The sequence below is a fragment of the Babylonia areolata genome, chromosome 4 (genome assembly GCF_041734735.1).
Source record: "Babylonia areolata isolate BAREFJ2019XMU chromosome 4, ASM4173473v1, whole genome shotgun sequence".
In the NCBI taxonomy this organism is placed as follows: domain Eukaryota; kingdom Metazoa; phylum Mollusca; class Gastropoda; order Neogastropoda; family Buccinidae; genus Babylonia; species Babylonia areolata.
Window position 1 is genome coordinate 54,030,833 of NC_134879.1, and position 27,523 is coordinate 54,058,355.

Genomic DNA, 27,523 nt, shown 5'->3' on the forward strand with positions numbered 1-27,523 from the left:
CACAGAAAACAGAATTATTTATCTTTATTGGTTTCTGAGATACATGCATTTGAGTCTCTTGGCGGTCGCTGACGTACTTCTGAGAAAATTGGGTTTAAAGTTTGGGAGCATTCACATAGTTATGACTTTTTCATAAGAATTTTCAACAGCAAGTGACTGGTACCAAAATGTCCAGAAAGACTCGGAGAACTTTGGAAATGCACTCAGTATCGCCAAATAATTGCTGTTTTGTCAAAATATTATGCCAAAATCATGCTCACTGGGTGTAAACACTGAGAAATAAATGGGCGATGTTTTGCATTTTCACACTTCGAAAAAAAAATTGTAGAAAAAAAAAACTACTAATCAGAATCACTCCAAACTTTCTGACAATGTACAGGAATGTATGACCTTTGATCTGCATGAGATGGCTTGTATACGTGTGTTATATCTGTGCTACCCCTGTGGTGACACACCGGAGTGTACCTGTATAACACCGTTATTGAAGATAGGCAGGTGATACAAAACAAAACAACATAACATAATAGTACTCACCAAATTTATCCACACACTTTAGAAACACAATTCAGTCAGTGAATCACATGTGAAGTTTATTCTGTGCACCTTGTCCTCTTTTGGTTTTCTTTGGTCTTCCTGGAGTCCCATAGGTGAAAAGATATCCAGTAAGTAAGACCTACAAAGTACAATTAAGTAATGATTAAAATTTTGCCAAATATGAAACTGATAATAATAAGAAGAAATCAAGCATACACACATACATAAACACGCTTACATAAAAAGCATTAGCACACATACACACACACACATACACACACACACACACACACACATGCACACAAGCACACTCATGAAATCATACATGCATGCAAACACATGCATGTAATTAACATCATGCATGCACACCGACAATACACAGGCTGACACAATCATCACACACACACACACACACACACACACACACACACAAACACACTAATAAAATCATACATACATGCAAACACATACATGTAATTAACATCATGCATGCACACCGACAATACACAGGCTGACACAATCATCACACACACACACACACACACAAACACACTAATAAAATCATACATACATGCAAACACATACATGTAATTAACATCATGCATGCACACCGACAATACACAGGCTGACACAATCATCACACACACACACACACACTGACAATGACTTCACAAAATAGTCACAGATAAACATTCGATTACACATTCTCAAGCATCTGAAACTCATTATACATTTCTTCTTTTTCTTTACAGACTTATAGACTGTGAAATATCTCAAACACCTTCAGTAAAGGGTGAAAACATGCCATGATTACTGATAATCTTTGACTGGTAGTGAAGGGTTTTCCCAACTGCAGCTTTTGCCTATTTTTTTTTACTAAAAATAGCATCCACTTGTCAACATTGTCACTTGTTTTACTACTTTTAGGTGGATGTTTCCAACTAGTCGGGTTAACCTTTACAGTAATCAAACGACACATATTATTCCTTTCATGTAAGTAATTCTATTTCACCATAAATTCACAACATTTTAAAATGCGTCAAACTAAAACTTGAAGCAAAAGCTTCGTGAATAATGGTTGCGAAGCAAACTTACCAGAGTCTCAGTCTTCGTCTTCGTCCCCATTCTCCTCCGGCAAAGGTTGGTTTTCTTCATCATCACTGCTAAAATCATTGATTTCTGATGATTTTTCATCACCAAAGTATTCTGCCACTGCTTCAATGAGTTCTGGCGAGGTGAAATCCATTGTTTCCGACAACAGCTTGGATATCTGCGTGCATCAGTTTCTGCGTCACCATTGTGCTTCGTGTTCGCAAAACACAACCACAGTCACCCACTTCAGGCAATTATTCACGGCAGTTCACCCTCTTCCGAAATCGCACATTTAGTCCTGGCTTCTTTATATCATGCACATGGCCTCCTGCCTAACCCGTTCAGCCACAGAGCGCACTGCACGCGGCGCACTGTATCTAGGTCACAACTTTCCCTGACTATTGCAGTCTTTTGGCTGTGCGGTCATGCGTTGGATTGCCTGTGTTTGTGGATCTATAAAAAGTGTGCATCTGTTTTTTTGTGGAAAAAAAATAGGGACGAATCTAGCTCCAGGTGTTGTCTTTCGCCTGACAAAATCTGGTGTCTGAAACGCGTATGTGAGTGACTTAATTATACGAATTAATAACTGACGATTTAAGGTCTTTGTGAGGCAGGTCAGATAGATGCTACACACTGGCACTGTGCCAGGAAGCTGAGTCATTGCAGTGAACTGGTGGTGACTTGTGTGTATAATCGTTCTAGTTAGCGGCGTCGCAGAAGAAAGTCACATTTGATATTTAGAAAAATAAAAAGAGTTAAGAAACATAGCAACAGTAACAGCAGCAGCATTAGGTGTAGTTGCAATTGTGGTGATAGTAGAAGCGGTAGTCAAAGTCGTATACACGTAGTACTTTTCATAGCAGTGTTGATTAGCTCAAGTGTGTGTGTGTGTGTGTGTGTGTGTGTGAGTGTGTGTGTGTGTGTGTGTGTGTAAATATATATATATATATATATATATATATATATATATATATATATATATATACAGAGAGAGAGAGAGAGAGAGAGAGAGAGAGAGAGAGAGAGAGAGATTCCCTCATGTGAATGCAAATATTCGCAGACACATCACACTGGCACCGTTGTGTGAGTGTGAGAACTAACACATGGCCGGGATGCCACACCTAACAGTACTGTAGCTGACTATTCCCTCTCTCCCTTCCCTTCTCAAGCCCCTTCTCAGCAGGTGGCCTGCGGCAAGGTCAGTGGCAGGCAGCGTATTATCTAGCTGGTCCCATTCTACAGCGCGCTATGCATGGCTTTACTCTGGGCAAGTCGTTTTTCTGTTCTGCGGCTGTGGGTTATTCCTTGGGTCTGGAGTTACCAGAGCTTGAAGATGTTTCGTTACTTCAGTTTTTCGTCTTCAGATAAGTAAATGCCGCCTACTTGGAACTAAAGTGCAAGGCATAAACTGCCGTGTATTGTGGCTTTCACAAAACACGGAGAGCACTGAAAATCAAGATGTAGACAGTACAAGCATGCTACTTTTGGAAATAATTGAAGTCGGCGATCAATGTTTTAGCAGTGATGAATCGAGCGTCGGCCAGTGTCTGTCATGGATAAGTCGGTCAAATCCCGCGGTCTCACAAAAAACTTCGAATTACTACGCATAAACACAAACAAACTGATTGAGAACAGTATGGAAATAGGACTAGAGACTGTTTACAACCTGGAGGTTATGTTCTTATGCTTGACACGCAATTTTTTCTGTTCGAAATCGTGTTCGAAAGTGGGGCAAAAGAGTTCGCTGATTTCCTAAAGTTTACTCTCATGTCCCAACAGGAAAACATTAAAATAAAGTACAATTACTTTATATTTGTATATAATACTTCGGGACATAGTAGAAAAAACATTACAGAATGTGAATATACGAAATAATTACTTTATATTTGTATATAATACTTTGGGACATAGTAGAAAAAACATTACAGAATGTGAATATACGAAAAAGTGAAATTTGATATTTTTAGCCCTTGGTCACTTCCACAGCGTGTAGCGCGAAATGTGTGGCTGCGACTTATCCATGATTTTCGCGTGCAGCGTCACATTTGTTTGATCCATACATGAGGGAACAGAAGTTACATGGGTTTTGGTGGCCTGAACAGTGAGGTAGTGATGAATAGTACTCACTCTTCTCAGTTCACTGGAGGCAGCCTGCCAGATTTTGTGGCAGCCTGACAAATTTCATAAATATGATCTTTGATACAAAGCTTGTTAGGTGGAACAAGAACAACAGTCAGTAGTGTACGAAGTGAAAAGTGATGGAGAGGTGAAATGCAGGCAGCGTTTGTGTGAAAGAGATGCAGGAGACTTTCAGGGAAGCGTGGCACTGACCAGCATCATGTGGGGGTTGCAGGAAGTCATTCAGGCCATTGCTGAGACTGCCTTCGTCACATCAGATTACCCTGTCATCTTGTCCTTTGAAAACCACTGCAGGTCCGACTTGTGTTGATTCACTGTGTGGGGACGTGTTGTGAGTGAGGGTGTGTGTGTCTGTCTGTCTGCCTGTCAGATCCGACTTGTGTTGATTCACTGTGTGGAGACATGTTGTGAGTGAGGGTGTGTGTGTGTGTCTGTCTGCCTGTCAGGTCCGACTTGTGTTGATTCACTGTGTGGGGACATGTGAGTGAGGGTGTGTGTGTGTGTCTTGTTTGCCTGTCAGGTCTGACTTGTGTTGATTCACTGTGTGGGGACATGTTGTGAGTGAGGGTGTGTGTGTGTCTGTCTGCCTGTCAGGTCCGACTTGTGTTGATTCACTGTGTGGGGACGTGTTGTGAGTGAGGGTGTGTGTGTGTGTGTGTCTGCCTGTCAGGTCCGACTTGTGTTGATTCACTGTGTGGGGGCGTGTTGTGAGTGAGGGTGTGTGTGTGTCTGTCTGCCTGTCAGGTCCTGCTTGTGTTGATTCACTGTGTGGGGACGTGTTGTGAGTGAGGGTGTGTGTGTGTGTCTGTCTGCCTGTCAGGTCCTGCTTGTGTTGATTCACTGTGTGGGGACGTGTTGTGAGTGAGGGTGTGTGTGTGTCTGTCTGCCTGTCAGGTCCGACTTGTGTTGATTCACTATGTGGGGACGTGTTGTGAGTGAGGGTGTGTGTGTGTCTGTCTGCCTGTCAGGTCCGACTTGTGTTGATTCACTGTGTGGGGACGTGTTGTGAGTGAGTGTGTGTGTGTCTGTCTGCCTGTCAGGTCCTGCTTGTGTTGATTCACTGTGTGGGGACGTGTTGTGAGTGAGGGTGTGTGTGTGTCTGTCTGCCTGTCAGGTCTGACTTGTGTTGATTCACTGTGTGGGGACGTGTTGTGAGTGAGGGTGTGTGTGTGTCTGTCTGCATGTCAGGTCCTGCTTGTGTTGATTCACTGTGTGGGGACGTGTTGTGAGTGAGGGTGTGTGTGTCTGTCTGTCTGCCTGTCAGGTCCGACTTGTGTTGATTCACTGTGTGGGGACGTGTTGTGAGTGAGGGTGTGTGTGTCTGTCTGTCTGCCTGTCAGGTCCGACTTGTGTTGATTCACTGTGTGGGGACGTGTTGTGAGTGAGGGTGTGTGTGTCTGTCTGTCTGCCTGTCAGGTCCGACTTGTGTTGATTCACTGTGTGGGGACATGTTGTGAGTGAGGGTGTGTGTGTGTCTGTTTGCCTGTCAGGTCCGACTTGTGTTGATTCACTGTGTGGGGACATGTTGTGAGTGAGGGTGTGTGTGTGTGTGTCTGTCTGTCAGGTCAGACTTGTGTTGATTCACTGTGTGGGGACGTGTTGTGAGTGAGGGTGTGTGTGTGTGTCTGTCTGTCAGGTCCTGCTTGTGTTGATTCACTGTGTGGGGACGTGTTGTGAGTGAGGGTGTGTGTGTGTGTCTGTCTGCCTGTCAGGTCCTGCTTGTGTTGATTCACTGTGTGGGGACGTGTTGTGAGTGAGGGTGTGTGTGTGTCTGTCTGCCTGTCAGGTCCGACTTGTGTTGATTCACTGTGTGGGGATGTGTTGTGAGTGAGGGTGTGTGTGTGTCTGTCTGCCTGTCAGGTCCGACTTGTGTTGATTCACTGTGTGGGGACATGTTGTGAGTGAGGGTGTGTGTGTGTCTGTTTGCCTGTCAGGTCCGACTTGTGTTGATTCACTGTGTGGGGACGTGTTGTGAGTGAGGGTGTGTGTGTGTGTCTGTCTGCCTGTCAGGTCCTGCTTGTGTTGATTCACTGTGTGGGGACGTGTTGTGAGTGAGGGTGTGTGTGTGTCTGTCTGCCTGTCAGGTCCGAATTGTGTTGATTCACTGTGTGGGGACGTGTTGTGAGTTAGGGTGTGTGTGTGTGTCTGTCTGCCTGTCAGGTCCGAATTGTGTTGATTCACTGTGTGGGGACGTGTTGTGAGTGAGGGTGTGTGTGTGTCTGTCTGCCTGTCAGGTCCGACTTGTGTTGATTCACTGTGTGGGGACGTGTTGTGAGTGAGGGTGTGTGTGTGTCTGTCTGCCTGTCTGTAGGGACGTGTTGTGAGTGAGGGTGTGTGTGTGTCTGTCTGCCTGTCAGGTCCGACTTGTGTTGATTCACTGTGTGGGGACGTGTTGTGAGTGAGGGTGTGTGTGTGTCTGTTTGCCTGTCACGTCCGACTTGTGTTGATTCACTGTGTGGGGACGTTGTGAGTGAGGGTGTGTGTCTGTCTGCCTGTCAGGTCCTGCTTGTGTTGATTCACTGTGTGGGGACGTGTTGTGAGTGAGGGTGTGTGTGTGTCTGTCTGCCTGTCAGGTCCTGGGCTTCCTTTGTTTTTTTTCTGTCTGTTGCTGTCTGTCTCTTACTATCTGCTTCTTTGTGTCAGTGTGTGTTTGTGCAGATGCACACACATGCATTTACAAACACATTTGAATTGATGTGTGTAGATATGTTTTTGTGCACGTGCATAGATCTGCTGTGTGTATGTGTGTGTGTGTGTGAGTGTGTGTTCATTTAGGTGCACACATGCATTAGCAAACACATTTGAACAGATGTGTGTAGATGTGTGTTTGTACACATGCATATATATTTGCTCTATGTGGTGTGTGTGTGTGTGTGTGTGTGTGTGTGTCTTCCAAATGTGTTTCAGAGTCTGACATTGTGATTGAATGAATAGATTGATTCCAAGGCGAGAATCGGGATAATGTTAAACCAAAAATTCAGAATGTAGTGAATTGAAAATAAATTCACATTATAGACAGGAACTGTTAGTGGACTGGTTTATATGTATTTCTGGTTTATGTATTCTAATGTACTTGTAGAATGTTTTGTGCTGATTTTGTGCAGAATGCACACAATAAGTCTTCATTTGTTTTCTTTTTTTTTTCAAACAGCAAGTTGCAGCAATACAAAATGTCCAAGTACTGCGAGGACATATTTGGAGACCTACTGCTGAAAAAGCCTATTGACACTAATCTGGTGAGCAATTCAGGGTCTGTTCAGGTCCTCATTTTTTAAGCCTTGGAGATAGTTTAACAGTTCCTTCACAGATGTTCTTGGTAACATTAACCACAATTTTGGATTTTGTATATTAACCCCTTGACTGCTGCAGATTAGTACGCCGGTTAGTGAAGGAGTGTTGCCTCACTGATACAGGATGGAGGTTGCAGGTCATGATGTTTGTCATTTATCATTCTTTTTTTTTTTTTTTTTGACTTCTTCCTCTTGGGATTGCAGTTGTTGTTTTTTTTTGTTTGTTTGTTTTTTGTTTTTTTCAGCAAAATCAACTACACCACTTTAAAGTACACAAGACATAGTTCTTGTCCTTCAGATGCATGCCACGCTGATAACCATTTCGTCAAGGTTTAGCTGTCAAGGAGTTAATCTTGTGTCTTCAAATGCACATGCTTGTACTTGTCAAGGAAGAAATAGCTGCCACATAAAGATTGGACTCATGCCTTTGTTGTTTTTTTGCCACCTTCCATCCTTTCTATTTAATTATTACACAGGTGGCTTGAATATTTTTCTCCTTTTCTGTCTTTTCATGTTGAGGGGTTTACAGAGAGAGTACTGGTGTAGTATGAGAGAGGAAAAGGATGAATTATCTGTTTCGTGTCCAGTGAAGAGAGGGTTTGACCTGTTTCGGCATGGTGGTATGTCCTTGGGAAAGGCACTTCACTCATTCCAACCAGGTGTGAATGGATACCTGACTTTGGTTGGGGAAGTAGAGGACTGAGCCAAGCCTTCTGTGTGCCGAGCCCTTGATTCAGTCATTGTCAGTTCGCTGCCCCAGTGGCTGTGAAAGACTTTGGACCTTTCTTTTAAAGTGGGGCAGTTGGCAGCGATACTACCGTGTGTTGAAACAAAACATGTTGCCTGTCTGTAAGCAGTAAATGTGTTGTTGTTGTAGTTGTTGTTTTTGATGAGGGGCAAACTGCAGATGATTATAATGTTTGTTGAAACTGAATACTGTGCTTGTTTGCTGCCCTGTTTTCCATTCCAGAGAGGATATACAGCAAGAGAAACGCAGACAGGGAAGGCATCTCTTGTTTTTTTTCATATGATGTGCACAAAGTATTTTGGTTTTTAGGCTGGATTTCTAAGCCCCATACATAATGATTTACACACACACACACACACACACACTCGAATACACACACAGGTACGCACACATGCACGCTCATGCGCTGTGGTATTGAAAACATAAAGTTCTGTTGGATTATAGTCTAGCTCAGTCCTGAATGCTGCTTAGTGTTCAACTTCGTCAACTTTGTTGGTTTCAGCTGGAGGCAGGAATCCCCCTGCCATCCCCCAATCAGCTGAAACGAAAAATCCTCATAAAAAACAAACGCCTCAAACCTGAAGTTGAAAAGCGTAAGTCATGCCTGAAAATGTTTTACCCAGGCTTTTGAAGTCTTTCTGGATCATGTGTGTGTGTGTGTGTGTGTGTGTGTGTGTGTGTGTGTGTGTTGATGTGTGTATGTGCTTCTGTATGTTTATGTGTTTGTGTGAACAAAAATGTGATAGCAAGATAACCTCAGAATGGTTAACACATTCTTGATTTTCATAGAAGGAACTACGATTATTGAAGAAAAAACATTTGTAGAGGAAAAGCGCTCAAAAATATGTTTGATAACTTTGAAATACTTTCAAATATGTCCACAATATTGTATTGTAGACAAATGATCAGACCTTTGAAGTGGCTGTAACTGTGTAAGTGTTTATTGTGTGATGATGAACAGATTCATTCCCAAATTGTTTCACAGTCATTTCCATTTTGCTTCAACTCTGATATGTTGCACACAAACAACATGAATAACCTGAATTGTTGAGTATAGCTTTGTCTGCCACTAGGAACAGATAGTTAAAGCATCAAGACTGATTTATTCTGTGAATCAACATGCTTGTTTCTGAATTGAATGGAGAAAGCATGAGCAGAAGTTTGGTTTATGATATATTGTACTTCATTGTATCGTATTACTTTTTGCCACAACAGATTTCTCTGTGTCAAATTCGAGCTGCTCTTCCTGGGCAGAGTGCATCGCCACTGTGTGTGTAGTGCCACCCTTTTCTTTTTTTTTTCTGTATTTGTTTCACTATCACAGTTGCAAGTGTATTTGTTTTACTGTCACAATGGATTGTCTTAGAAATTTGCCAAGGACACAAGGTGACAATAGCTGGTGGTCAAAGTCTGAATGTTTAAAGTGGAGGATGCACACATGCATGAGATTTTTTGGATTGATTGTTGGAGATGTGACGCAAAATGGGTCCCAGGTGGCGTTTTTGAGATTTGTGTTGGTGGTGCTGTGTTTCAGGGCAGCTGGAGCTGTTCCAGAAAGGGTTCAGTGAGATCAGTAACGATGAGCTGGGGGAAGACCCCAATGTACCTGCCAACGTGGATGGGGAGGAAGGGCCTCTGAACGGTGTGTGACCACACACCCCTCCTTTTCCTTTTGTCCCCCTCCCCCCTCCCCTCACTTTCAATTCAACACATAGCAGTTCATTTCATTCATGTAGTCACTTTTAGCTCTTGTTGAAACTGCTTAACAGTTGTTCTTGATGTTGCTACTGCGTAAGGTCTTCCAGACTTGTTTTACTTTACTCTCATCACCATTCTCTAATGTTATTGATGTATCTATTGTATGTATGCCCTGTGTTGCAAGTACTAAACTTTAATTTGTTATTAATAGCATGGGGTGTTTTGAATTTTCCATTGCCCTTGACAGCAGGTTGGTGACACAGTACCATGTTTTTTTCAGTCAAGGACCTGTCTGTTTACATGCTCAATAGCATTTTGGAACATGTAACTGAGCAAGATGAAAGCAGTTTAGCTCTCTGATGGCCTGTTCATTCCCCGCAGAAGAAAGCAGATGGCTCAGTCATCAACATGTTTTCAGTAACAAATTCTGCCATCCCCCTTTCTTCTCCTCCCCCCACCTCTGCCCCCTGCCCCCTGCCCCCTGCCCCCATATTTGATTTTGTGGAGTCAGACAGAAGTTTAGTGGCCTTTAGAATTGAGATTGAAGATTTATTTTCTTTGTCACACTTTTTTTGATCATGGCATATGTTGTGTTAATGTCCGATTTTTTGTTGACATAACATGCTCTGGTGTCCTTATCTCAAGCACAAATGTTTGTGGGAGACAGGTAACGCTTTATGCTGGACAAAACAGTGCAAGTTGTCTCTTTGGTGATTTTTCTGCACAAATGTAAAAAAAAAAAAAAAAAAAAAAAAAAAAAAAGTGATACAAAGTTTGTGAGAACTGTGTGTGGAAGAGAGAGAGAGTGATATGGATGTGGGAGAGGGGTGGGGGGAAGGGGCAGGTTGGAAGGAAAGGACTGAGTGTGTAAGGGAGTGAGGGGGGGGGGGGGGTGATGAGGGGTAGAAGAGAGGTGGGAGGGTAAAGTAGAGGGGAAGGGGACGGTATCATTCTTCCCCCCCTTGCCCCCCCCCCCCCCATGGTGGTCTCTGTTTAAGGGGCGGGGATGGGGGGTAGACCTGAACTGATAATGATGCCTTGACTGCTGTGCCTGTGAGCTTTATAGTGTGCCCTTCATACTGAAGGATGTGTGCACAGGTTCTGAGGGGGAACAGGGAGAGGGACAGTCCTGATATGGCCTTGTGTGGTTGGCTGGACCATAAGCAACGGGTGGGGGATGTAAGAGGGGGTAGGAGATGTGGGAGAGGGGGGCGTATGGGGTTAAAGGTATGAAGTGGATGCAAATGACTGGTGTAGTGTACTGGTTGTTGTTTTGTTTTTGTTTGGGTCAAGGGTCAAGAAAAAAAAAAGTTGCCTTTGATTGTGTAACACGTGTACAGGTGGTGGTGATGGCAAAAATGAAAGTGGTGAAGTATCACGTCCAGTGTGGTTGAAATAAGTGGACAACAAGTTGGTTTTTTTTTTTGTTTTTTTTTTTACGTTCTTTCTGTTTTTACGGTATTGTCATCACCAGTCTCGTGTTGGCTTCTGTTCAGCTTGTAAGTTAGTGTTGTGTGAGATGGGTACACTCGGATATTGTCAACTCCCCCAGCACCCCCACCCCCTTCTTCTCCCCATCCCAGAAAGGAAAACAAAAGTGAAGTATAAAAGTAGCTGGCCTCTCTCTCAGGCTTTTTCCTCCACCGTTTCCTCCTTTTCATCTCTCTCTCTCTCTCTCTCTCTCTCTCTCTCTCTCTCTGTCTCCCTCTCTCTTGATCTTTTATATTTTTAAATTATTTTTTATTTTTTAGAAAGAAAGCCATTGTTTCCCACTTTTTTTTTTCTTTTTGGTCAGTTATATTTCCTGGAGTAGTTACACCCATCTGCACTGGGTAATTTAGTTTTACTTAACTTCAGTGCTCTCTGGTAACTAAATAATTCTGCCCTCAAAACTAAGCCAAAGCTTATTCCACTCAAAAAATTAAAAAATGATTAAAAGAAAAATCATGAGAAAATACTGTACATATTAAAATTGGCATTTCCAGAAGGCGTTTCCAGAAGGCTTATATTTATATTTATTTATTTATATCATTAGGCCCCATGGAGAAACCTGGAGGCATACCATTATTTTGCTTTTGAAGTCAGTGAACCAAGTTTGTGTATAAAAACATGTCCTATCTGAAGACCCACATTACCAGCCTGACTATGAGCAATGATGATGTCAGACTGTATCAGAAGTTGAAGGGTCTCAAGTGACAGTGACCTGTAGCAGAGCATATGGACATGACAGAGTCAGAAAGGATTGCTTGCTAGTACCAGAGTAAGCTTTTAGGCAGCACAAACTGCAGCAAAAGAAAGAAACAAAACAACTCCCCCCCAAAAAACACAAAACAACAACAACAAAAAAAACAACAACAACCAAAGTACACAAACAAAAAAGCAAAAGAAACAAGTTATTATTGCCCTTCCATTTGGTCAGCAGTTGCTCTTACAGTTGAATGGAATATTTTGTGGCTTCCAGTGGTTTCCTCTTCTAATTCTGGTTAACTGCACGTGTTTGGGGTTAAAACAACAAACCGTACTGTTTTCACAGCACTGCTTTTATGTTGTTGTTGGTTTTTGTGTGTGTGTGTGTGGATCAGACCTTAATTTTTACTCTTTCACTGAGTCAGCTGTTTGCTCTTCCTGTGATATGGTATGTTGTGTGGCTTTTCAAGCATTTTTTATTTCATTATATAAACTGGAATTGTTTGCTGGCACTTGGAATCAAGCTGATAAACATGCCTGTTTGTTCACAGCACCGCTTCTCTTTCTCTCCCTCTCTCTCTCTCTCTCTTTTTTTTGTGGTCTTGTTGCAGTGTGTATGAACTCTTTTTGTCCCACATGATCAACAGATTCGTCAACTTTAACCAGTGTCAAGAAGAATGGTCTTTGTTTTCAAACAGAATTGGATGTATTACCAAACCTTGAAGAAATAAAAGAAAATAGCATCGTTCCTGTAGGTGGGCTATCCATCTACAGCTTTGACCAGTACAGAGGAAATGGTAAACAAAGATGGCAACATCATAACAATGCTCATTGTTCACTGTGAACATTGTAGTACTCAAGTGGACATGACAGATCTGGTTAGGACATGACCTTGAAAAAGCGGTTTCAGAAAGTATACCAGGTGAAAATGGACGTTGGTGGAAAAATAATGTCATGCTAAACCAACTAATTTTACTTTTCTTTATTTTCACTTTACAAGAGTGTGTGGGAAGTTTCCTTGGGTATTGTGTGGTGTGTGAATGAGAGTGTGTATGTGTATTTGTGTGTGTGTTGATGAGAAAGGTCTGAGAGTTTGGGGAGGATGCCTGTAGTGATAACGGTACATGGAAGCATGGGGAACAGTGCTGATTGCAGCAGTTTGCAGCTTACTGTTTTGATACAGGTACAGGAAGGGATCTGTGATGATGTCTTCCAGTGACAGGCAGCAAACACTGGGAAGGCAAGAGACAGGGGTCATGTTGTGATCTCAGCTGTCGCAAGAAGATGGTGGTGGTGCAGGCTGACTGCTTAGCATGATGATTGGAGCAGATGATTTTTCATGAAGTGTTTTGGGGCTAAACAAGTGTCCAGAAGGCTTGAGGCTGGGATATGTCATGGAATGCTTGATGCTGTTGGTTGTTAGGGTATACTGTTGGTTGTTGGGTTATACTGTTGGTTGTTAGGCTACACTGTTGGTTGTTGGGTATACCGTAGGATCTTGTTTCCTAGCTAGTGACCCTTCATATTGTCCTTTCAGAAGTTGTGTAGGATGCTGTGTGTGAACCAGTGACAACCATGTGGGATTTGTTGTCCTGGGCAGCGGTGATATGAAACTGGTCCCTTTAGACTCCCTCCTTCCCCTGTCCCCTCCCCCCTCATCCTGTCCCCCGGTCCTCACACCTGTGTGTTGGTCCCCCAACGCTCTGTCACCACTCTGCATCAGGGTCTCTATGTCCTTCGTGCTCTGTCTCCGTTCCGGTGGCCGTCCAGTGGTGACTTCCATCATGTGATGCCTTGTGGTCTTTTTGGTTTGATTTTTTTTCTTTTTCTTTTTTTTTTTTTTGTGAGTGAGTGTGCGTGTCTGTTCTGTGATCTTCAGTGCTAGAGCCAAGTGTCTGTCGACTGTTGCACAGGTGTTGGGTGTGCGTGTCAAGCATTGCCACTTTTGTCATCACCTTTGTTTTGTCCATCAGTAGTTGTGCCATCACCGCCACAACCACCACCACTACCACCACCACAACAGCACCATGTTTGAGTGAGGCCTGACCCTTTAGCGGGCGTCAGCCCCATGTCCTGACTTGTCCTCTTTTGTTTTTTGTCTCCTCAGATGCCGACACTGAGAGCTCAAGCTCTAGTAGCGATTCTGGACAGTTAGAGGAAGCGGCAGTGGCAGCCGCCACAGGCTCTTCAGCCCATGGAACTAGTATGGCACACCTTATCCCTGTCCTCTGCCTGTCTAGATATATCCCCCCCCTCCCCACCACCCACACCCAGCCTTCCACATCTCTGGCCACCAGAGGCACAACTGGCCTGGACACTGTTATATCTGTTTATGTGTTATGGTCTCTCTCTGCGTACTTCTGTATTGGTGTTACTTTTCCCATGCTGCCGTCACTACTGGAGTCTCACCTTTCTGTTTTATTCATCAGTATACAGGAACTGGATTTTATCAGATCAAAATAGAAAAAGACGCAGACTTCATCCTTGATTGGTCAAGACCGCTATGAAAATTGCAAGCACATCTTATATGGTGTGTGTGTGTGTGTGTGTGTGTGTGAAACCTGATTCGAGCACTCATGTGTTAGTGTTAGGCTCTGCTCTTAAACCTGAATATTTCAAATAAGAGGATCGTTTAACCCCTTGACTGCCAGACAATTTCCAATGATGACATTGCAGTTGCTGATCCTAAGTTGTGTAAAAGCTCATAAGTGAAACAAACACATGGCCTGTCACCAATGGTCAACACAAACACATGGCCTTTCACCGTCTGAACACAAACACATGGCCTGTTACCATCAGTGAACACAAACACATGGCCTGTCATCATCAGTGAACACAAACACATGGCCTTTCATCATCAGTGAACACAAACACATGGCCTATCATAATCAGTGAACACAAACACATGGCCTTTCTTCATCAGTGAACACAAACACATGGCCTTTCATCATCAGTGAACACAAACACATGGCCTATCATAATCAGTGAACACAAACACGTGGCCTTTCATCATCAGTGAACACAAACACATGGCCTTTTACTATCGGTGAATACAAACACATGGCCTGTCACCAACGGTCAACACAAACACATGGCCTTTCACCGTCTGAACACAAACACATGCCCTGTTACCATCAGTGAATACAAACACGTGGCCTGTCATCATTAGTGAATACAAACACATGGCCTGTCACCATCAGTGAACACAAACACATGGCCTGTTACCATCAGTGAATACAAACACATGGCCTGTCACCATCAGTGAATACAAACACATGGCCTGTTACCATCAGTGAATACAAACACGTGGCCTGTCACCATCAGTGAACACAAACACATGGCCTGTCACCATCAGTGAACACAAACACATGGCCTGTTACCATCAGTGAATACAAACACATGGCCTGTTACCATCAGTGAATACAAACACATGGCCTGTCATCATCAGTGAACAGAAACACATGGCCTGTCACCATCAGTGAACACAAACACATGGCCTGTCACCATCAGTGAACACAAACACATGGCCTGTCACCATCAGTGAACACAAACACATGGCCTGTCACCATCAGTGAACACAAACACATGGCCTGTCACTATTAGTGAACACAAACACATGGACTATCATCATCAGTGTAAATAAACTCATGGTCACAGTCTCTTGGTGACCCTGTACAAGGAACAAACTGTGTAAACTCACTCCGGATGAATAGTTTTCTCCCTTGCTTTCCCTTGCAGACGACCCATTTGTTAGGGTTAGGAAAAAAAAATCACAAAAAATACATAACACAAAGTAACTGAATGAAACTCGCTGTACTTGACACACTGACCCTTCTCCTCACGTCGTGTGTATGCCTAACCCCCTCCCTCTCTTCACAGCCCTCAGTAGCTGAGTCACGGTCAGTGTCTTCTTGCTGGCAGCTTTCTTCACTGTAGATACTTTATTCAACGTCTTCATCATCCTTGTCGATGTCGAAATCTTCAGTTTAAAGCATTTCAATCATTTCAGGAACAGTAAAAAGCCACTATCATGATCTAGTTTGCTCCAAAAATTTCCACTTGTATCGTCTGCGGCGCCATTTTCAATATGTATGCAGATTAGCTTGCCATGTGGGGTACCAAGGTCAACGGCTCGCCAGCGAGTGTATAGTTACAGAACCTCACGAAGAAACTTTCCATTTGGTGCAGCTGTGATTTTTATGCTACCCCATGAGTAAAACATGGAAAAAATTTAATTGTCGAAACCGCTATAGCGTTCCGTCATCAGGAATGCTACCTTACGTCAGGAATGCTATAGCGTTCCATCGTCCGGAGCGAGTTAAAACTCTACAACACTGAATAGAATCTGTTAGATCCAGCATAAACATGTAGCTTTTCCATCAACTGCCAGTCTGATAGCAAAATGTTCCAAGATGTCTGGTCAGAATAAAATGCGTGTGTGTGTTTGGAGGTGAGGGTGTGGAATAGTGTGTTATTTGAGTTTTGTAAAGAGCTTTGAGCAGGTCATTTTGATTGTGCTGTATGAGTGATTATTGTTGTTATCAGTATTATAATTATTACCCAATGTCGGAGTTAATAAGAACATTTAAAAACAAAAATGAGCATCGCTGGGTTATTCATACACATTTATGAGTAAAACTTCCTAGGCACTTCACTGATTTGTTTATGAACAACAATATAAAGGCAGATTTTTAAAACGAACAGAAAAGTTGATTGTACGGTGACAAACTTTATGTACTATAAAGAAAAAAGCACACTTATGACATGGTGGGTATCCATACTGAAACTAAACATTACATGTGAAAAGATCCAGGCTGGGTTTGCAGTAGTTGGGTTTGGCTTTTCTCATCTCTTTGCCACACTTCCTTGTACATGTGGTGTGTGATCATCACCGACCTGCGCACTCACTGTCTGTGTCTGTCTCTGGTTGAATGGAGTATAGATATAATGGTAAGCAAAGTCTGCATCAGCAGACAGGTCTGAGTCCAGCACATCATTGTCGTCAGTGACTCTGACTCTTCCAACCTCTTTGTTCATTCCTGGCCCCCAGCACTCCCCTTGCCTGTTCTTCAGTATCTTGTCATGCACATGTGGATGGTGTGAACTGCTTTCACCTGGAAACTGATACATACATACATACATATATATATATATATATATATATATATATATATAATCCATTTCACTGTCACCTCCAGTGCAATCCTCTTCATCACCTGTATGTCACTGGCTGTGTGTGAGTGTGTAAGGAAGCAAAAGTGAGTATACACATACACTATATGTATTCAGCAGTCAAGGGGTTAAGATGAGTAAGAATAATGGTCATCATAAGCTGTAGGACACTCTGGTGGTATAACAGTATAGTGTAATTTCCTGGATCCACTTCAAATTCCTGAAGTACAAAACATGCCAGATTATGAAATAATAGTGTAAAAAGCAGAAGAGAAAAACAGTAATTTCTTTATTTTCCTTTTTCTTGAAAATGAAAGCAAGAACAAGCTTCTTAACATGCAAGTTCAGAAGTGTACTTCATTGAAATGAATGGATGATAATTGCTTACTGAAGACCGAAAGGTGTTGAAGGTGCAGGCATTCTTACAACAGAAAAAAAAGAAAAGAAAAAAAAAAACACCCCAAAAAGCAAAAAAACCGGGACAAGTTGTGCGGTGCCAGTGGTGTCTCTGTGATGTGGGTGTGTGGAAGGTCCCATGCTGGCCCTGTGGAGAACAGGCTCCCCAGTGCATGTTGTCTGTCATGATGCATGACCTCCGTGTCTGTTATTTGATGGAGCTGCGGCACCATGGCTGCAGCCCCCTGCCTGCCACTTTGTCCCCTTCTGTTCTTGCTGCTTTTGTGTATGACAGCTTCTGGCCGCCTCCGTGCCATCCTACCTGCCTGCCTGCCTGCCTGCCTGTTTGTCTGTTGTGCTGCTAGCCTGATGCCTCAAGCCTTCATTGGTCGTATGTTTGTGTTGAGTTGTTTCTGATGTTACAGGGTGTGTGGAGAGGCAGGGTTGGTGAAGCCTTGGTCCAGATCTTGTTGATCTGTACTTGGCATGGACTTGGATATCAGGCCTTGCAGAAAGGGAGAGCTGTGCTCATGTCTTTTCTTTCTGCATTTGGTGTTTTTTTTTTTTGTTTTTGTTTTGTTTTTTTCCCATGGCATTGAAAACTGTGAGAATGACAAGAGATAACTTTATGCGCTTCCATCATATAGAGTGTGTAAAGTAGGAACAGAATTTACAAGCGGTGGTAGAGTGCAGAAATGTGTACCGTAAATCCTCAGACTCGTGTGTGGTTAGTTTTGATGAAAATGCAAAGAAAGTGTGCCAGTACATGGTTCTGTTTGCCTTTTCTCTTCTCACCACTGTTAGGCGACATCTCTTAGTGCATTTGTAGATGATGAGCTTATATCATAGCAACTTCTAGAATCAAGTGCAGTATTTAGAACTGTCACTAGGCATGGGGTTTGTATAACATTTTTTTTCCCCAGTGCCTCTTAGTCTGCAAATAATGTAGTGAACTTTTGTAGTTAAGTAATTTTTTTTTGGTTTGCAGTTCTGTACCCCACTTTTATTTTGAATAATGATGGAAGCACTAGCCAGCTGCCCAGTTGTCTGGATGACGCATCGCTTGCAAGTAATGTGGATGTCAGTTTTGTTTCTAGGTGTAGTCATCATTCATGTCATCCTGGTTTTTTTTTCAGTTTTTTTTTTTTTTTTGCTCTTATTATTGGTTAGGCAGTGAAAGTGTGGACTAGATAGTCCTGTGTCCTGATGAAGCCTAGCTACTGGTGCTTGATACTGTTTTCTCAGTGCCGAGGAGAAAGGAGAGTGTGTGTCAGTGCCGGTCTTGTCTGATCTAGCTGCACTGTGTTGCTGACCATTCTAGGATGTTTAGTGTCCAGGCTGCTTTTTCTTCCAGTTACAATGTCAGCAAGTCAAAGTACAGTCTGCATGGTCATGTTTTTCTTCTTCTTTTTTTTTATGCATGGTATACATTTAACACAGTAATCATTTACTTGCTGCTGTGCTGTAATGTTATCATATCTGTATATAGTGAACATTCACTCATTTATGTATCATGTAGTCTTATGCCCTGTTTCATAATTTTGAAGGCCCATCATTTGCATTCTAATTTCTGTTGGTGTAAATGATGTTGTGAAATCATGTACTGATTCTTCATTCGTTTCACAGAAAGAATTTGGTGGTAAGTGATACTGTGATTGGTACTGCATTATGTCACTTTACTTCTGTAACTTTACTGCCTGTCATACAGTGACAAGTCTTTTTCTTTTCTTTTTCTTTTTTTTAACTAAAATAAAGAAAGCTGATTTGTGCACAAACATGTACACAACCATCTATTGTCTGTGATGACTCCTCACTCCTGCCACAGTGACCCACATGTATGTGGTGAATGCTTCTTACATTGTTTGTGATCTGTCTGTGATGGTTTGCCCACACTTGGCCCAGTTACGTCTACCAAGAGTATGCCGAGACTCAAGAACAATGAAGAGTAAAAGTTAACCTAAGGATGAAAATGCATTGTCACACACCAATGATTGATGTTATTACTTCCGTGTTTTGCAAACTGTTGTCAGCGGATGTCTGCTGCACTCAAAAGAGTTGAGTACTGAGTGGGATGCAGGATTTGGAATGCTTTGGTTTCCAACAAACAGCTGTGCAGTATTCATTTCCAAGTCATTCCAGGAAATTAGACAAAAGAGTCTGTCATGCGCTGCTTCGTTCCAAAGAAGACGGCTCTAGAAATGGCAACATGTGTGTCAATCAGCCAGCTGCACATCCAATATAGATCTGGAGTCGTCGGACCACAATCTTATTTTTTTCTTTAACTATCAACATTTCTAGTGACAAAATTTATACATACACTTACCAAAACATTAAAGGAATAAGCAAACAAACAGGCCAGTTAGTACTTATTTAATGAGACATTTACAAATTCAGTAGTTGAAGAGACATTTATAAATTGAAAGATATACAAACAAACATGCACATATTTACAGAGCCAGTCCAGAATATTGGAATATGAGGTTGATGTGATAATCATGTTAGATATGGATGATGTTTATGTCTCCCCTACACCCCCTGCCTCACTGCACACACCCCATGCTCTGCCCTCACAACGAAAGGACATCTGAAAGATGTTACCATCATCAGTTTGCTTTGTGATCTTTAACACCATCAATTTGCTAAGTGATCTTTTCCAGAAATATAAATATGTATTGAGAATGTTAGGCTGTCACTTGTACAGATGGTGCACACACACGCACACTTTTGAGCTGGAACGCATTGAGCACATGTGCCTTTGTGTGTGTGTGTTTCAGAGAGAGAGAGAGAGAAGACAGTATTCCTTCATTTTCTATCATGCTTTCCACATTTTAATGAATGGTCACTTGTTTCTTTTTATCAGTAAGCAGAATGGTGTAAATGTCAGATGTGTTCATTTGAGCAGTTGCTTCTGTTCGTTGTCAGAGTTTCTGGTGGTATTGTGTGGACCGTTCTGCGTGATTCTGTTGGGAATATATATGAAAGGGATGTTACATAAGGTGATTGGACACTATTTGATAGAACATACTTGATGTAGTGTGTTTTCATATAAGATGTGATGTTTATTGCATGTGATACATATTTCTGGGTGAGAAAAAGTGGGGGATAAGATGCTCGATGGAAAGGTTTGGTATGGTGTTGTATTTTTGAATGTGTGTGTGTGTGTGTGTGTGTGTGATTTGAAGCTATTTGGTTTTCCATGAATTTCCAGCAGATTGCTATCAGTGCATTTCATCAGTCACCTGTTTCTGAATACATGGGATTCCCTGTGTGTGTGTGTGTGTGTGTGTGTGTGTGTGTGTGTGTGTGTGTGGTCCAAACATGTTGCTAATATACTTCTCGGGTTTTATGAAAAAAAAAGACTCTGCTGTTGAAATATAAAGGGAAAACAAATCAGTTTATGATGAATATGAAATATTCAAATCTGAAACAAAAGATAAATAAGAGCATAAAAAAAAGATTCTTCTAGATGGAAACATGACACATAAAAAATTTAAAAAAATGATGTGAACACCTGAAAAAAAAAAAAGCGTTCAGGTTTGAATTATTGTTCATGTATTTAGTGTTGATAAGTTTCTGGGAGAAGATGGATTCATGGTCAGGTTTGTGGGTGGACACTGAACTGTTAGTGAAAGGGGAGAGGCGGTTATATGTTTTACATTGGGGAAACTTTTTAACTCTGAGATTTGCATAGCTGATGGCTGAACTTCACTTATACCCCAGCTGGTTGTCAGTCATGTCATTGAACGGTGTACAAGGACAGTACAGTGCCAGGAAGACTTTATATAATATAATTATACTCTTTTTTTTTCCACCGATGATATGATATTTTTCCAGTTTCAGTTAATCCTAATGGCAATTGTTGCATCTGTTCCAGATCATTCGCAGTTTTTCTAAGGGTATCTGGAAGTTCTAAATAGCAAAATTGTTTTCATAATTGTGGATTGCAAGCAGTAGCAGCCATGTTAAAAGAAAAAGGGTTTTGCTAGTGCTTGCCCAGAATTAAACTTTTCTTGTTTCCATTGTTCTTAAATTATTCAGTGTGATTCTGCTGAAGAATTGAGTCAGATGCTGTGGATTCATCATTTCATGAGTCTGGATATATTGAAGGTCTTACAAACATATTTTCTGTTCAGAATCTTTCTCTGGGTTAGAACATCACAGCTATTGCAAAATGGTCCATCAAAAAAATGTTTTCGCCCTTTTTTTTTCTTTTTTTTTCCCCAGATCTCTTTTTCCTACCCCCTCTGCTCCTTTTTTCTTGCAGTTTGGCCATTGACTGTGTGTAGCTCAAAGTTCCTGATGACCATGTGCCCATTGCAGATCTTGACCCCACGAGTGGTATTGTGGACACAGAAGCTCACCCGGAGCTTGTCATTGGCAAGACAGACTCCACGGGCACCGACCCAGGCACTGAACCTGACCTTGCATATGGCAAGAAAACTAGCCTGAAAATGTCTGGCAAAAAGGTGTGTGGAGTTTCTTGTAGTGTGGGTTGAGAGAGATGTAATGTCCGAGAGAAATATATCTGTGTTGTGTTTTGTTGGTTGAAGGAGATGTCTGAAGCAACAGAAAGGTGTCCAGTGTCTGTGTTGTTTTGGTCGATAAAATTGTTTTTGTCTAAAATGTCCAACAGAAAGGTGTGTGGTGTCTGTGTTGTTTTGGTCGATAAAATTGTTTTTGTCTAAAATGTCCAACAGAAAGGTGTCCAGTGTCTGTGTTGTTTTGGTCGATAAAATTGTTTTTGTCTAAAATGTCCAACAGAAAGGTGTCCAGTGTCTGTGTTGTTTTGGTCGATAAAATTGTTTTTGTCTAAAATGTCCAACAGAAAGGTGTCCAGCGTCTGTGTTGTTTTGGTCGATAAAATTGTTTTTGTCTAAAATGTCCAGCATAAAGGTGTCCAGCGTCTGTGTTGTTTTGGTCGATAAAATTGTTTTTGTCTAAAATGTCCAACAGAAAGGTGTCCAGCGTCTGTGTTGTTTTGGTCGATAAAATTGTTTTTGTCTAAAATGTCCAACAGAAAGGTGTCCAGCGTCTGTGTTGTTTTGGTCGATAAAATTGTTTTTGTCTAAAATGTCCAACAGAAAGGTGTGTGGTGTCTGTGTTGTTTTGGTCGATAAAATTGTTTTTGTCTAAAATGTCCAACAGAAAGGTGTCCAGTGTCTGTGTTGTTTTGGTCGATAAAATTGTTTTTGTCTAAAATGTCCAACAGAAAGGTGTGTGGTGTCTGTGTTGTTTTGGTCGATAAAATTGTTTTTGTCTAAAATGTCCAACAGAAAGGTGTCCAGTGTCTGTGTTGTTTTGGTCGATAAAATTGTTTTTGTCTAAAATGTCCAACAGAAAGGTGTCCAGTGTCTGTGTTGTTTTGGTCGATAAAATTGTTTTTGTCTAAAATGTCCAACAGAAAGGTGTGCGGTGTCTGTGATGCGTTTAGTTAGTTGATGGAGATGTCCAACAGTAAGGTGTCCAGTGTCTGTGTTGTTTTGGTCGATAAAATTGTTTTTGTCTAAAATGTCCAACAGAAAGGTGTGTGGTGTCTGTGATGCGTTTAGTTAGTTGATGGAGATGTCCAACAGTAAGGTGTCCAGCGTCTGTGGTGTGTTTTGTTGGTTGATGGAGATGTCTGAAAATGTCCAACAGAAAGGTGTCTGTGGTGTGTTTTGTTGGTTGGTGGAGATGTCTGAAAATGTCCAAGAGAAAGGTGTCTTTGATGTGTTTTGTGGGTTGATGGAGATCTCTGAAAATGTCCAACAGAAAGGTGTCTAGTTGTATGAAGATGTCTGAAAATGTCCAACAGAAAGGTGTCTGTGATGTGTTAGTGGGTTGATGGAGACGTCTGAAAATGTCCAGTAAAAAAGTGTCTGTGTTGTGTTTAGTTAGTTGATGGAAATGTGTGAAAATGTCCATCAGAAAGGTGTCTGTGATGTGTTTTGTTGTTTGATGGAGACGTCTGAAAATGTCCAACAGAAAGGTGTCTGTGATGTGTTTTGTTGTTTGATGGAGACGTCTGAAAATGTCCAACAGAAAGGTGTCTGTGATGTGTTTTGTTGTTTGATGGAGACGTCTGAAAATATCCAAGAGAAAGGTGTCTGCGTTGTGTTTTGTTGGTTGAAGGAGATGTCCGAAAATGCCCAACAAAAAGGTGTCTGTGATGTGTTTAGTTAGTTGATGGAAATGTCTGAAAATATCCAACAGAAAGGTGTCCAGCGTCTGTGGTGTGTTTTGTGGGTTGATGGAGACGTCTCAAAATGCCCAACAAAAAGGTGTCTGTGTTGTGTTTTGTTGGTTGGTGGATATGTCTGAAAATATCCAACATAAAGGTGTCTAGCGTCTGTGGTGTGTTTTGTGGGTTGATAGAGATGTCTCAGAATGTCCAGCAGAAAGGTGTCTAGTTGTATGAAGATGTCTGAAAATGTCCAACAGAAAGGTGTCTGTGGTGTGTTTTGTGGGTTGATGGAGACGTCTCAAAATGTCCAACAGAAAGGTGTCTGTGTTGTGTTTTGTTAGTTGATGGAGATGTGTGAAAATGTCCAACAAAAAGGTGTCTGTGATGTGTTTAGTTAGTTGATGGAAATGTCTGAAAATATCCAACAGAAAGGTGTCCAGCGTCTGTGGTGTGTTTTGTGGGTTGATGGAGACGTCTCAAAATGCCCAACAAAAAGGTGTCTGTGTTGTGTTTTGTTGGTTGGTGGATATGTCTGAAAATATCCAACATAAAGGTGTCTAGCGTCTGTGGTGTGTTTTGTGGGTTGATAGAGATGTCTCAGAATGTCCAGCAGAAAGGTGTCTAGTTGTATGAAGATGTCTGAAAATGTCCAACAGAAAGGTGTCGGTGTTGTGTTTTGTTAGTTGATGGAGATGTGTGAAAATGTCCAACAGAAAGATGTCTAGTGTCTGTGTATTGTTTTGTTGGTTGATGGAGATGTCTGAAAATGTCCAACAGAAAGGTGTCTGTTGTTTGTGTTTTGTTGGTTGATAGAGATGTCTGAAAATGTCCAACAGAAAGGTGTCCAGTGTCTGTGTTCTGTTGTGTTGGTTGATGGAGGCATCTGGTGTCTGCCTTGCAATGTTGATTGATTGAGTTTTAGCTGTGTGGTCCACTGGTTGTGATATTATCAGTGTGGGTTTCACCCCAAAAAACTGTTTTGTCAATCTGTCCTTCCAGTGGTACCATCTTCAGAGTCTTTAACAGAAGACAGACAGAAATAAGAAAACAAAACTGACATAGATATTAACTTTCCCATTTTCTCAGCAGCTACAAGTTCTCGAGAAGCTTGCAGCTGGTTTCAGAAAGAAAAGGGATACACCTTGTGAATGTTCAAACTCAGCAAATGAATTTCAAACTAAAAAGAATGGTCAGGGAATGGACAAGGAAAAAACGGAAAGCTGTTATTGAAATTTCGGTTAAGACTTGGGAAACTTGGTTATTGATTCATTATTACATAGGAAAAGCTCCTGCCTTTTCTTCTTTTTTTTCTTCCTAAGCTGATGGTAGGATTAATTGATGACACAGAAAATGAATAAATAGTAGTATAGATGTTTTTGGAAATGTGGTTAAACAATAACTAGGTTATGGGTGTTTCTGGAAAAATGTTTAAACAGTAATTGGTTATGAATGTTTCTGGAAATGCAGTTTAACAGCAGGTTGTGAATGTTTCTTAAAATGTGTTTAAACAGTAGCTAGATTATAGATGTTTCTGGAAATGGGTTTAAACCTTAGTTAGGTTATGAATGTTTCTGGAAGTGGCGTTAAACAGTATGGATGTGTCTGTGTCTGCAGATGGATGACATGCTGAAAGAGGATGTGCCAGAAGGCTCACTGACGGTGGATGAGGAGCAGTTGCTGTACTCCTCTTACCGCTACATCAGCGCCACCACCAACATCCACCCCTACCTCTCTGCCATGGTCAACTACGCTCAGCCCGTCAAGTTCCAGGGATTTGATGTTGCTGAAGGTAAGGGTGTGAAGTGAGCCTTTTTCTTGGTTTCTTCTTTATTGTTTTTCGGTGACACATTTATTCATTTTTATGTTTATTTTTGAATTTAGGTAACAGTCATTTTCTTTTCATTTACTTGTCGTTCAGGGGATTGGTTTGCCTCTATCAGTGTATGCAACACATATGTGAATGCTGAAGCCAAAGGAAAATAAAAAATTGTCAAGGGTGGCAGTAACCCTGTCTGACATTGACTTGGGCTGAATGGTCTGCCTGGTGAACTAGCTTCTTCTAAGCTGAATTATTGTCAAGTCATTTCATATTTTCTTCATTTGATAGATAGCACAACAGCAACGGGGCAAGAAATATGTGTCGCAAAAAGCATTTCTTTGATAACGCACAAAGCCACTTGGTCTGGAACATGCCAATACAGGGCAGACAGAGAGGATGAAACAAATCAAGTACAACGTGGGTATGTTTTGGTATGATGTTAAATTCATTACGGCAGGGGTGAAGGGAGAGTTTTGGTTTCTATGACTGGAGAACTAAGTTACCTGTAGGATACACTTTTCTTGATCTTTGCCTGCCCAGTAGGATTTCCATCCCCCACCCCCTCCCCCTTCTACCCACCTCCCACACCCCCTACCTTCTCTGTGCATAGGTAAGTGCAGAAAACTGTCGAGATAGTGGAAGTGAGTTCACCAGTAACAGGTGCATTCATTCAGCTGGACTGGTATGCTGGACATGCGTACTGCCTTGCTGAATTTGTTCAGGCTGTGTGTGAGTGATGCACTTGTGTAGGATGCAGGCAGTCATTTAGACTGGTGCATATTGAAACAAAGAAGGAAGTTGGGGAAAAACTGCTTTTGTTTCAGTTCTGTCATTACCTGTTTACCCCACCCCCCCACGTCCCACCCCCTGGTGCTCACCCCTTTCTGTTTGATGCATATTCAGATTTTTCTTTCTTTCTTATTGATTGGGCATTATATGTCTCTTTTTTTGTGTTGACCATTCTTTTTCATTTTGAAATGTATTTGCTTATTGATTTGGCCTTTTAGTTAAGCGGGTTTATTTACTTGTTTTTTTTTTTATCATAATATTTGCATGTCTCTGGTTGTATTACATACATGACATAAGTATATCTGTCTTCGGTTATGATTTATAGGGATAAAAGAAAAGGCTATGTGGATGGGAGATAAACTGAACTCTTTTTTTTTTCTCATGCAAAACTCAGAATATTGATTTTAAAAAAAATCTATTTTAGTCTGGAGGGAGGGGCAGATTGGGGGGATGGCAACTGCTTTCTGTGAAGTTAGTCTCTATTTGGAGAGACCAAGAGCCTACTTGGAGAAGTATTCATATTGTCCAAATGGATGTAAATAGTCAAAGAAGTGTTAAGTCTCAGGAAGAAAAACTTTTTGAAACATTATCCAGTTTCCTGAATGAAAGATGTTTAAAACCACAGTAAGACCAACCACCACCTAGAGGGAAAAAGTGAACCAGTTGCTGAAACAAGAGCTTTGACCGTTGATGTGTGTATGTGTGGACTGGACAGTATGGCAGAAGACTCGCCCAGAGTATGGGACTTGGGTTCAAGCCTGCCTCTCTTTCAGTCCAGGCTTGTGTGCAGCCCCAGCCCAGAATACACCGTTAGGGTGATGGGTTGGCGCGTGACCCAGTTCAGGAGTGGGGAAGGGGAAGGAAAGAACGGGAGGTTGATGAGGACTTGATTCCTGTCTGGTGCCATCTGCAAACTCACCCCCTTTAGTCTCTAAGTTGATGGGGTGAGGGACAGAGGGGATGAGGAAGCCTGATGACAGGATTCCCAGCTACACACAGGTATTGAAGTGGTGTGGTGGTCTAGTGGTAACAGCTCTGCCAATGAAGCGAGAGAATCTGAGCGTGCTGGATCGAATCTCACACTCGCCAGGATTTTTTCCCTCTCCACTAGACCTTGAGTGGCGGTTTGTATGCAAGTCATTGAGATGAGACGATAAACTCAGGTCCCATTTGCATTATACTTTTTGCACACGCAAAAGAACCCACGGCAACAGAGGGTTGCCACTGGCAAAAATCAGAGGAAAACCAATTTGATTGAAAAAAAAAAAAAGAAATGCTTGCAGACAGAAAACAAAAAGATGGGAGGGTGGTGGTGGAGGGGGTCGGGGGGGAGGGAGCAGCCCTAATTTTTCAAAGGGAAAAAAGTAATACAATGGAATGCAATACAATACAGTTCAATACAATACACCACATTGGAACAGCATGACCAAGGCAGCTTTGTCAACAGGGGAGTGGTGGACAGAGGGGGTGTGGTAGTGGTTGTTTGAATGAAAAGG

The 27,523-nt window shown here is 41.9% G+C and overlaps 1 protein-coding gene across 3 annotated transcripts in view; it reads left to right on the plus strand.

Moving 5' to 3' along the window:
- The window catches only part of LOC143281310 (1-phosphatidylinositol 4,5-bisphosphate phosphodiesterase beta-4-like), an 88,772-nt gene that overhangs the window by 27,667 nt on the left and 33,582 nt on the right, over window positions 1-27,523 (plus strand). For 2 of the 3 annotated variants that reach the window (XM_076586494.1, XM_076586495.1), the window contains exons 14-20: window positions 3,980-4,059; window positions 6,917-7,001; window positions 8,306-8,396; window positions 9,338-9,445; window positions 13,796-13,891; window positions 21,577-21,722; window positions 25,034-25,208. In XM_076586494.1, the coding sequence (XP_076442609.1) occupies window positions 3,980-4,059; window positions 6,917-7,001; window positions 8,306-8,396; window positions 9,338-9,445; window positions 13,796-13,891; window positions 21,577-21,722; window positions 25,034-25,208 (781 nt within the window). The remainder of the gene's footprint in view (window positions 1-3,979; window positions 4,060-6,916; window positions 7,002-8,305; window positions 8,397-9,337; window positions 9,446-13,795; window positions 13,892-21,576; window positions 21,723-25,033; window positions 25,209-27,523) is intronic. The other variant, XM_076586496.1, reaches the window with a different exon arrangement.